The 12,380-nt window shown below is 39.0% G+C and overlaps 1 protein-coding gene across 1 annotated transcript in view; it reads left to right on the forward strand.

Annotated features, from left to right (window-relative positions):
• Positions 1–12,380, forward strand: part of ANGPT1 (angiopoietin 1) — a 162,726-nt gene that overhangs the window by 68,638 nt on the left and 81,708 nt on the right. The window contains exons 2-3 of the mRNA XM_010577001.1: positions 7,088–7,243; positions 10,285–10,406. Of these exons, the coding sequence (XP_010575303.1) occupies positions 7,088–7,243; positions 10,285–10,406 (278 nt within the window). The remainder of the gene's footprint in view (positions 1–7,087; positions 7,244–10,284; positions 10,407–12,380) is intronic.

Here is a 12,380-nt window from a genome sequence, read left to right on the forward strand (position 1 = left end):
TGAAAAAATAGATCTAGAAAGAACAATAAAATACCACATAATCTGCTTGATCTTTACCTAAAGTACTCTTTTAAGACCCCCAGTGATGGAGTTTTCATAGTTTTCCCACAGAATCCCTATCAGTGTTTTATTACCTGTACTGTTAGAAAACTTTTCCCCTAATATGTAAAACTTCACTTTCTGCAGCTTCATAGAAGTGGAAAACAGATTATTCTCTTTCTCTTTGCAGTTATATGTCCTTCTAGTCAGTTATTTTCTTGTTAGCCTTCTTATTAAGCTAAACTTTCCTAAGTCTCAATTTTCTAGATTTATGACCACTCTCTGTCCTCCTTACCCTCTCCCAAAATAAGTATATCCTTCTTGAACCGCAACATTCAGAACTGGAAATGAAACTCCTACAGACACTATACTGATGCTGAATGCAGCAGAAAGATTATTCATGGTTTTGGGAATAACGTCTTACATCTCTTATCCTTGATTTCTTTTGACAAAAAGATGTCTGGTCATCTTATTGTTTATCTGAAGAGGAAAACCTGTTTGTTTGTTTGTTTTTAATTTTATATTTTTAACTAGCTAAAAGATTCTTCTACATTCATAGCAAACTTTTATTTAACTGAAGGTTGCTACAAAACCAAACTCAACCACCATAAGGACAAGTGTCATCAGTATGTTGGAAGTCACCTGGATTAGAAATCTCAGTATCAGTCAGCTGGGGCAGAATCAAAGAGTGTTTGGTCACTGTGTGATGAGAATGCAGCTGTGGTTTCACTGGTCACACACTAAAGAAACAAGTAGTCATTATTTGTATCTGTGAGCCTCCATACATATGAGGATATGTTCACAGTTTATATATCTTATGCAAGCTATAAATTAAAGGCACATAGTCAATGACCAGTTTTTCCTGATGGCAATTTAATTCTGTCTATAAATTATGCTTTATAGCCAGATAGTAAACATATGAAATGCCAGATTCAGGCAGTCAAGGATTCAAGGATTTAATGAAAAGTATCTTTGATGTGTTTGGAACATTTAGTTTGGAAAAAATAACTAAATGTTTCAGTTCAGAAATGCATATATTCATTTCAGCATGAGGTAGTTTAGGAGGATATATACACTCTGCAAGTCATTGTTTGTTTCTCTGTCAGGAATAGAATTTGGAAAACCACAATATTGTGATTTAGGGTTAAGATATAAAAAATATCTAAGTAGGAAATCAAAATGATGAGTTGCAATCTTACAGAAATCTATGAAACTGCAAAAACAAGTACAGAATAATGAATTGCATAAGTATTATGCAAATAATTACTATCATTAACGTGCAACTGAAAAACTAACAGGCTTATTTTCTTGCTGCCCAAAGGCTAGAAGTCTGAGTATATTGCATTAAAAAAAAAAAAAAAAAAAAGAAAAAACCCAGAGTTTTTATAGCCAGCTTTCCTCAAAAATGTTTGCTTGGCTATATATACTGTTGCTGGATTACCTTCCTCGTTCCTTTTAGAATTGAAGCTCACAAATATTTATGTATATTTCATAACCAATGATTTGTGAAAGTTTCTTATACTACATATCCCAACAGGTCTTTCTGTGAGTCCAGTTTGTGTACCAGTAATTTAAAGCTTTCATTTTAGCTCAACAAGGTTGATTTCATAAATTCACTGAAATTATGAGTATGCATCCTGTACCATCTTAATGTAGGTAATCTGTTACCCAAGATCTGAGGAAGTGTCTTCCTCAGATGGATCACTTGTGTCCTTTGCTGCAATCTATATTGCAATCTTATTAATTCTAATTGAGGACAGATTTGGAAAAGTAGTCATCTTCATTGTCTGTTTGATGGTGTCATGGTTTAACCCCAGCAAGCAGCTAAGCACCACGCAGCTGCTCACTTACTTCCCCCCACACCCAGTGGGATGGGGGAGAGAATCGGGAAAGAAAAAAGTAAAACTCACGGGTTGAGATAAGAATAGTTTAATAGAACAGAAAGGAAGAAACTAATAATGATAATAATAACAATAATAAAATGACAATACTAATAAAAGGATTGGAATATACAAAACAAGTGATGCACAATGGAATCACTCACCACTCGCTGACCCATGCCCAGTTAGTTCCCGAGCAGCGATTCCCCCCAGGCTAATTGTCCCAGTTTATATACTGGGCATGACATCACATGGTATGGAATACCCCTTTGGCCAGTTTGGGTCAGCTGTCCTGGCTGTGTCCCCTCCCAACTTCTTGTGCCCCTCCAGCCTTCTTGCTCGCTGGGCGTGAGAAGCTGAACAATCCTTGGCTTAGTCTAAACACTACTCAGCAATAACTGAAAACATCAGTGTGTTATCAACATTCTTCTCTTGCTGAATCCAAGACATAACACTATATCAGGTACTAGAAAGAGAATTAACCCTGTCCCAGCTAAAACCAGGACAGATGGTATATCTACAATTTTTTTCTGGCTGAAGTGCACTTTCCTTGACACACTTAAAGCCCAGGTAAGGTTGTTCCAAATCAAGTGTAGATTAGCGTGTTAACATTTGAGCATCATACATTGCCTTTTTGTGCCATCCGTGTTCATTTTCCTTGATTGTCACTGACTACATACGGTCAGAAATAGTGCAAGGATATATTCTGATTGGTCTCTACTCCTTGGATCTGTAATACAAGAAGGTTGCATCACTGTAAATTTGTCATTTTATCAATCTTTTCTCACTGACAAATAATTCACAGAAGATGTTTGTTTTTTTTTTTAATAAACGTAATGCTGGCCTTTTCAACACACAAATAAAATCACTTTTCTCAGTGATAAACTCCTTCCTAACCCCCTTCTGCATCTGCAAAAGTCAAAGAAATTCTATGGTATTCTATATATTTCAACTTCTTCCAGCTTATTCCCACTAAGGCAGTTTGTGTATTTATAAAACACAAATTACATCAAATGTCACTTTTATATCTGACTCCCCGAGGCAGTTTGTTAGTGTGGGGAGGTATGATCCTCAGACAGAAAAACAGAGAAAGAACTGAACTGCCATTGGTTGTTGTGGTATAGTATTACTAGTACATCTTCAGGTATGCAAAGCAAGACAAGACAAAAAAGCTCTTACAAAATATAACTGGTGCATTGTGTTTCTATTATTCCAAATCATGTGCAGTATATGGTAGGAGAAGGAGAACAGTCTATTGTTACTTTAACTTGCATTCTTGTTCTAAGGCACTGGATGAAAACCTAATGTCATCTGGATATCATAGCAGTCCTTAACATATAATTACATGGGACCAACATTACTTGATCAAAGTAAAAGAAAAAGCTCTTATTTTATTTATAAGCCATCTGCCACAAACCATTATCATTTACTTAGGCCCTAAGTTACAGTTTCCATTTTATTAGTTCTATTAGTGTTTGGGTGGTTTCTGTGAAGATTATTCAATAAACATTGTCCAGAAAAAGCTAGATACTTTTAATGCATAATCCTCTGGAATGTTTATTAAACAATAACACTGAACCTTCTGACAGTTTTATTTCTGAGAATGTTACAACATTATTATGCATCCCACCGGTAACTCTGCATTACTGAAAACTCTTGTGCAATGTAATGAGTCTTACCAAAAGCAGATGCAGCCAAATTAATAACAAGGACATCAATGAACTATAGAAAGCCGTATAGTGGGAGGGGTGGGATGGGGGAAAAGAATGCAGAAGAGAATTCTGTTTCACTTTTGCAACAAAAAGTAACTGAAATAAGAAGAAATGGTAATATAAGGATTTGAAAATCCAAATGTGAAAAGTAGATTAACTGAAAAGAGTATTTCATCATGCATTATATAATTAATGCTTAATGCAGAGTCTCTGGACAAATTGAATTTAACTTAATTACAGGATGAAGGCGTTCTAAAAGATGACTTAAAACCCTAAATGTTCTTGAATTTACTTCTATGAATAGCTTTCTGTGTGTCACATTTTCTGTGAGGCCACCCTGCAAGGATCCTTTTATCACCTGTTAAATAGATGCTATTCCTCTTAACTAACCACAAAGAAAGCTCAGTCTAAGGTTCAGTACACTTAATACATGCCTCCAAAGAAGGGAAGGCTTCAGATAAAACTCAGTGCTTGGCCATAATGAGCCTGGTAAATATTGGTTTCCTGCAATAAAAATAATAGGTGAAGTCTTGGCCTATTGAAGTCAATGGGAATTTTGCCATTGATTTTAGCAGGGCCAGTATTGCAACCAATAAATCTACTGAGCAAACTAAAAGAAGTGGGTGAAGGGAGGAAGAAAGGGGAATTAATGTAACAGAACCTCTACATTATTTCAGTCCTTGTTCTACCCTCCTTTGCCTGAGTGAATACCTCCTGGTACTCCTGAGATGTGCTCACAGAAACTATTGTGGCAGTGTACTGAACACCAAATATTTACAAAAGCATTTAATGACTAATTCTGAAACAGGAAAATCAGCTTTGTTGTTACAATGAGTCAGTGTCAGATTCAACCAGAGCCTGTTTTAGGGGTGAGTAACCAAGGGCAATTGCCCAAGACTGGATACCATGGGGAGCATGTTAGACTACAATAATTAAAAGTACAAGTTATCCAATATGTCTCACTCTATTCCTCTGTTGTTGCTAGTCAAAACCTGCTGTAGCTCCACACAGATGCAATTAGATCTTTCAAATGCAATCCTTTCTGTAATGTGAGTAAAATAACAGGAAAAAAAATTAGAAATATAAATGTCTTTTTGTATTTTTATATTTATATCCCTATCTGTGTTTCTTTTTATCGATGTGTGAAAATATCTAATTTCTGATGTATAACTCAGTGTAGCCACCATATTTTTGCCTGGGTTTTCCCAGACATCCATTACACACATGCACCATGTGGCCCATGTACAGCAAGGCAGTTTCAGAAAGCTTCAGACTAACAAATCAAGCACTGTATAGTCACACACAGATATGCTACAGTCCTATCTGGAAACAAAAGAAATTGGATTTGAGGAAATATATGCATTGGTACTCCATCACAGGCAGTACCATGACTTGAGAGCCCTGTGTTTCATTAGGAGGTGAAAGCTGTGGGAGAAATTTGAATTTCTTGTTCAGGTGTTCCAGTATCTGACCCAGAATGTGGAGAAGGACAACCATCCAGTTTGTGGGGTTCTTTCACAGGGATTATGTGCAAGCAGAGGATATTTCGGAAAAAAAAATAAATTACTGGTTAGAAAACAAGAAGCAAAGGGTGGCTAAAAATACATTATATGATGTGAAAAAGATATACAGGCAAAATACTTCTGAACATAAAAGCATGGTGTAGAAATGGGATGGATCTGCAAATTCTCCCTTGAAGTAGCTTAATATCTGTAACACTTACCTCACAGTAATAAACTAAAACAGAGCAGTAAACTTACACTGGGAGAGGAAAATGGTGTCATCCCTTGCAGACATTATTTTGCAATACATAGTTTTCCTTGGCTGTTAAATCTGATTTTAAAACTTATCAGAGTATTCAATAATAAATTTTCCCCACCACTTAAAACACTGCAGGTTTCCAGCCCACAGTGGTTACCTGGCAATTCAAGCAAGCATTTTTGTTGTCTGAAACTGTAGGACATCGCCTTTGGTTTTGACCATCATGGTTACGAAGTGCTTCTCCAAACTGGAGTAAACAAATAAACAAACCACCAACAACTGTCTTATGCAGAAAATATTTTACATTGTGACAGTGTTCTTTCTTTGTAAAAATGTTTATAAAAACCAATAGGAGGTGCACATAAATGATCAAATTTGTAATAAATCTTTTGTGAGCTCAGCTAATGTGGCTCATCAGAACATCTAACAGTAGTTATCCCTAAGCACAAGTATGCTTATAGATAAGATGAAAGCAGACCTTCTTATTAATCACACTGTATATCTGACTCCTGCTCCTTTCTTCAGTCTTTAAATCAACTCCATCTGGTTCTTACTGTTCAGTTGTGCAGCGTACCTTTCACAATGAAGTATGCTTACTGCTGCAGAAGCAGTCCAACGTAATTAAAATTATTAGGTAAAACAGTGGTTGCTTAAGTGTGGAATCACCTAACCATAAAAAACATGATCAGCCACAATACGAAACTGAGGACCAAATCTTCACTGGGTGTAAATTGGCTGGACTCCAGCTGATTTCAGTAGAAGGTATTGAAAACAATGTTCTGGGCGACCTTTTTTTATGTTAATACTTTATGGAGCACATCAAGCAAGATGCCAGGACAATGCTTGTATAAGTAAGAAACAATCTCGTCATATTGTAGGCTAGTCCTGGGTTTCTCATCTGCTGTGGCAGGGTGAGGACCTAGGTAGCTAGAAGGGAATGACCCTGCCTGTGTTAACTAACCCAAACAAAAACAAAAAGTGCCACTCTCTCTGGGGTGCCCTGTTTATTTAGAGGGTGCTAACTCAGATTCAGTTCAACAGACTGCAAACAACATCAAGACAACAAAAGCAAAGGAGCAAAGCAGCTTTCTATGTGTTTTGGTCAACTCCTTTCCTTTATTGCCATGACAGTGTCTCCATTCCTTTACAATATTTTGGTCACAGCTAAACTAAGCTGCGTTCATTGCCAAGTTTGTGAAACTCTTTGTGGGTATCTAACCCAGTAAAAAAATCGTATTGCTGAATGACTGTGAGATAGGAACAATCCAGGGGAGGTAGGATATGGTAGGATCTATTCCAGGAAGGGACTCACATGTAAGTTAAAATGTACAAGTAGAACCTGGCGTTTCCCTGTAGTGTGCTTTGTTCTTTTAGGGGTTCATTTTGGAGCTGCCATGACATTTCTACCACAAATACTCACTGCAGCCTTGACACAGATGGAGGCAGGCAGGTCCTGCTCCAGCTCATGACAGCAGGCTGTGATACCTGGAAAAACATTGGGACTCTGTGTCTGGAAGGGGCTACCCAGATAGTCAGGTCCCTACCCCAACAGTCACACACTCAACTGAGACTTGGGCTCCCCCCGAAAATGTTGAAATTTTCCCTTTTTGTAAGAATGCCAGCTATGCACCCTTATGTCACCAGAATGCCTAAACAGGTAAAAATACCACAGCTACAATCTTTTCTCTTTCACAGCTTGAGAGCTACATTGTGGAAAACATGAAATCGGAGATGGTGCAGCTGCAGCAGAATGCTGTGCAGAACCACACCGCCACCATGCTCGAGATAGGGACCAGCCTCCTCAGCCAGACAGCAGAGCAAACGAGAAAACTCACGGATGTTGAAACCCAGGTATGTTCCCAGAGCGGTTTTCTAAAAGCTGTTAATTGCAGAGAACTTTTTGCATCCTCTTTCTTTTCTAATGCATCACCACACAAAACTTTTCAACACAGGGCTCCAAGAAACATACACACTCTGTTTCTTGGTACCAACAGCGGTGATGACTGACCCTTGTTACGTGTCTTTCTTTCGATTTCATTTGGTTAGTATGTTTAGCTGCGTGCATGCAAGGCAGGCAGGACTGTCCAGGAAACTAAATCAGCATTTGACTTCAAACAGACCAGCTACCAACTGTGAATGATACAAGTGTCAAGCTAAATAATTAATTTTAGGCTAAAACAGAGCCTTTGATCTCCATTGTTGTTTGCCTCTTTACTATTACAAGAAAGTTTGTTTATTTTCTGTAATATGTTTCCAGCTATTTGAAACATAGCAAAAAGAGAAGGACAAACATCAGCTTCTTTATAAAACACTGTGTATTTGTTATTACTGTAAAATTGTTTAACATCACATGAATTTAAAAAGCCATCTCCATATGATTCCTAGCACTGAAATCACTGTTGTGATTGAAGTGACAAGAGTATCACTGTCATAACACAGAGTACAATTTCATACTGGTCTTATTGCAAAGATACGTACTACTTTTTGCCTTTTGAATTCTTTTATCAGTTTAAGATGCCTATTTGTTTTCCTTATTTTTGCTGACTTCCTCCTGATCTTCTAGCATGTGGTGTATTACCAGCTTCACTGCATTCACTGTTCATTTAGAACAGTGGAATTCAAGTATTGCATTTATTTAGTTTGTTCTAGTAGCATAAGTACTTCTTGAAAGACCATATTTTCTGTTCTCATGTCCTCACTCATGTCTATGATACCATTACCAAGTTTTTACATAATCACATTACACTGAGAAACAACAGTAATTATGAAAGACAGATACACTGTCTTACAAGGGTTCTTTGGACCTTTTTTTCTACATCTTGGTTAATAGGTCAACATTCACTTGTAAATGTTGTGATCTCAAATGACCACAGTTTCTAAAACATAGTATATTGACTTAAGAAAATGTTGGGGAAAATCTTTAATTCGGTATCAGAAGACTATCTAAATGGAAACATAAAAGATGAAGACCTATGGACTGTAGTATCCTATGTTCAGTAAAGAAAAAGGAGGTGTAGGAACTCTTCTTGTATCCCAAAAGACCTACCTAGGTGTAAGTGTTGAGTACTCATTCACAGTTTCCTCCTTTAAGCAGGTAAGGAACAAAATGTGCATTGCCTCTGTCTCACTTTGAGGAACCACTTTAAAGTAGAGATACCACTGGTAACTGTGTGAAGAAGCAGATAACTTCCTCCTTCTATACCTATTGCTGAAGAATTTGAGTTGTTCAAGATATCAATGGGAGTGTTTCTTCCTTGTCACAGTACTTCCTCTGACTTTCAGCTCAGTGGTGGCTTTTCCCACCTCCCCTCTTTCAGCAGTATGAGAAAGTCCCTGTAGTCCCTGGTTCTACCCTCAATCAGAAAAGAGTGGTGCAGGTGGCTCAAGAAAGTCAAAAGAGACTTCTCTGGCAGTGATGGAGGTAGCCAGCTTCATGGCAGAGAGATGAAGGTCTGTAGGATACAAGGAGGGCAAAGGGAGGCCAGGATCCCATGCCTGTAATAAAAAGTACTCATACCAGGGTAAGGAGGAGTCTGAAGGACTGAAGATAGAGCCTCCACCTCCTTAAAATCTTACTGACGTCTCCCAATCCCTGATCCATCCAAAATCCCACTGATTCCCTTTAGGCTTTCTTGTCTACCTGAAGCTCTACTGATGTTTTGTAGGCTGCTCCACAGATGTATCCTCTTTGGAAATCTGTTGATGCTTTCCTGTCTTCTTACCCCTTGCCAACCTTTCTAATACACCTTCAATTTCTGCCAGGTGCTTCTGAAACCGTGGTGATGCCTCCTGGCACTTCCATATGTATCCATCTTGAAAAACGTAACAGCTGCATACTGATCATTTCCAATTTTTTCAACCTCTGTACCCTTAAAAAGGGCAACTCAAGTTGCTCTGAGAATGAAACAATTTCAAACAAAAATAAGGCACTGGATTGAGTTCGAGAGCCATTCTCTTTGCTTTATGTTCTGTAACAAATTCCTATCAGGCATGCATGAGAAAATGTTACCATGTAATCCTATGATGATACTGATAAATGTCCTTCCAAGAAAGGTCGGGTAAGTTCCATTAGAGAGGCATCATTTTCAGTTCCAGAAGTGGTTGCATCTCAGCTGGTGTGTGCACACATATCTACAAAAAACACTCCTTCAGACTCTATGTAATGAACAACGATATCCCAACAAAATCTACTAACGTTAATTAACATTATTGCTTTCATTCTTAAAAGCACTCTGTTATTTCCACTTTTGAACTATTTTTTGTTAGAAGCTATTCTCTTTCGTCTAGTTAAAAGGCTTCTTTCAGTGCGATGTACTTATTAAAATCTTGTGCTATTGATACAGACCACCACTAAAGTGAAAGACAACTTCATAAAGCAATGTTTAGGATCACAGCCTTCATCTTAAAAAACTGTGTAAGAGTGCAAGTAGTGATAACATAAGCAGACACCAGACTTCTGCCAACACTGCAAAAAAAAGAGAACTCAGGGGACAGCTAAAGTAGGAGCTTTACTTACAAAACAGAGGATGCAACACTTTGGCTTCAGTCCAAGTACTCTTGCACTCTTCTGGTTTAAGCATGCTTTGTAGGAATGCATGTTTGAGGCATGCCTCTTGTTCTTTCCACTGAAATGAAGCTTATTTGGCAGTCACCTTTCCTTTTTCTGCCGGCCTAGTATTATTCTACAGTAAACAGGGTGCCAGAATATCAGCTGGTACATATCAATGTAACTTGATTGAGTTCATTTGCACCAGCTGAGCAGCTGAGGTTAAAAAAGGGTTTAGAAACAATTTTTGACAAATCATCAAACCAGAATGAAATGGTTGTATTATGTTGCTATAACAACATAACCAGGACAATATAAACATTAATGTTCTTAATTTATCCTTAAGGTGCTAAATCAAACATCCAGACTTGAAATTCAGCTACTGGAAAATTCACTGTCAACGTACAAGCTAGAAAAACAGCTTCTACAACAGACACACGAAATCCTGAAAATTCATGAGAAAAACAGGTAAGAATGAGTAGTTGGTCTCTTACGCTCTTTCTCTGTTCATCACAAAGTGGTCTATGCATACTTTGTTCTAAGCAACTGATGAAATGGAAAAAGCAAATACAGGTAATATTTATGAAATGGCTAAAAGAGCTAGGGTGTGACCTTACACTGTGTTAGCTCCTGTAGGATAAATGTAAGTTGATTTTTACCACTTTTTGTGTGCACTGTAAGTTTACATCTCAGTTTGCTTCATGACAGCTTAGTCATAGTTCCTGCTACTGAAAAGCATAGGGATAACTTGTATGAGCACTTTCAAGTGGAAAAATATTAATAATAAATTATGAGATTATCAACTACCTTAAAGTGCATAAGAAACAGAAAATCTTCAGCAGTTCATCTTTCTAATTTTAATGGATACAATGATCTAACATGTAGAAGGATCTCTCTCTCTCCCCTTGGACTCAGTTGTATATAGCATACTTGGAGCCATGCTCCATTTAAAGAATAAGTGAACAGTAAACATTTGGGTTTTATGCTGAAATTGAAGAAAAATTGTTTATTAGCATGTAACTTTTTAAGCAGTGAAGTGACAGTCAAGAAGAAGTTCCAGTGTTGTCCCTTTCTGTGCTACACAGAAGCTCCTCTCTCTGTGAGGGACTCAGTACCTGAAGTCACTGGATTTAGCAATCCAGTCTTTCAGAGAGCATGTGTGGTGGGTTGACCTTGTCCAGCTGCCAGATGCCCACCCAGCTGCTCTCTCGCTCCCCTCATCGACAGGGCAGAGGGAGAAAATATAAGGAAAGACTGTGGCTGAGATAAAGACAGGGAGATCACTTACCAGTTACTGTCATGGGCAAAAAAGCGCCTCATTTATTGCCAATTAATAACAGTGTAGGGTAGTGAGAAACATAAACAAAACAAAAAAGACTTTTCCCCCCTAGCTCCCCTTCTCCCAGGCTCAACTTCACTCCTGACTCTTCTACCTCCCCCCCTCCCTGAGCAGTGCAGGGGGATGAGGAACGGGGGTTGTGGTGTTAGTTCACACCACTTTCTTTCTCCAGTGTGGTTCTTTCCCATGGGCTGCAGTCCTTCAGGATAGGATTGCTTCAGCGTGGGCTCTCCATAGGCTACATCTTCCTTCTGGTCGTCTCCACCTGCTCCAGTGTGGGGTCGTCCATAGGAAATATCTGCTCCACCATGGTCTCTCCCATGGGCTGCAGGGGAATCTCTGCTCTGGTGCCTCCTTCCCTCCTTCTTCTCTGTCCTTGGTGTCTACAGCATAGTTTCTCTCACTTTTTTCCCTTACTCGTCACACTGTCATGTGGTGGTTTTACCCTTTCTGAAATACCTTGTCACGGAGGCACCACCACCCTGGCTGACAGGCTCAGCCATTGCCCTGCGGTGGGTCTGTTGAGGTCGGTTGGAACCGGCTGGAACCGGCTGTGCCCGGCACAGGGCAGCTGCGGCCTCTCCTCACAGAGGCCGCCCCTGCAGCCCCCACTGCCCGTACCTGGGCATCTGCACTCAGTGCAGTGGGTAAAGCCTTTTCCTTCTTGGCTGCCCTTCTAGAGACCTAAGGCTCACATTCCTGCCTCTGTAACAGCCAGGTTTAAGCAGGGAGGACAGAGAGTGCTTTTACTCTGCAGCTTCACTCTCAGCTCCCTTCTAGAAAGAACAACTGTGAGGTAAGCCTGACTAGCCCTAAGGTTTCTATTTTCTGTATCTACATTTGACATTGGAATAAGGCAAACAGCTTTAAAAGTGAGGTAGTTACTGAAGCATCCTGCACAAGCTTTAGTGGACTGTTTAAAGTGAGATCAGACAGTTTGCCAAAAAGGGCAGCATGACTCCGGTGCTGGTGCACAGGAATCGGCAGCTGAGGCAGGAAGAACTTGCCCAGGATTACACATGAGGAAGACTAACACCACAATAGGCAAGGAGCTACTGCGAAAAGAAGGCAAAAAAACAGATAATGATGAAAACTAGAAAATA

This window comes from Haliaeetus leucocephalus, unplaced genomic scaffold, assembly GCF_000737465.1.
Source record: "Haliaeetus leucocephalus isolate CR32 unplaced genomic scaffold, Haliaeetus_leucocephalus-4.0 Scaffold555, whole genome shotgun sequence".
Lineage (NCBI taxonomy): Eukaryota > Metazoa > Chordata > Aves > Accipitriformes > Accipitridae > Haliaeetus > Haliaeetus leucocephalus.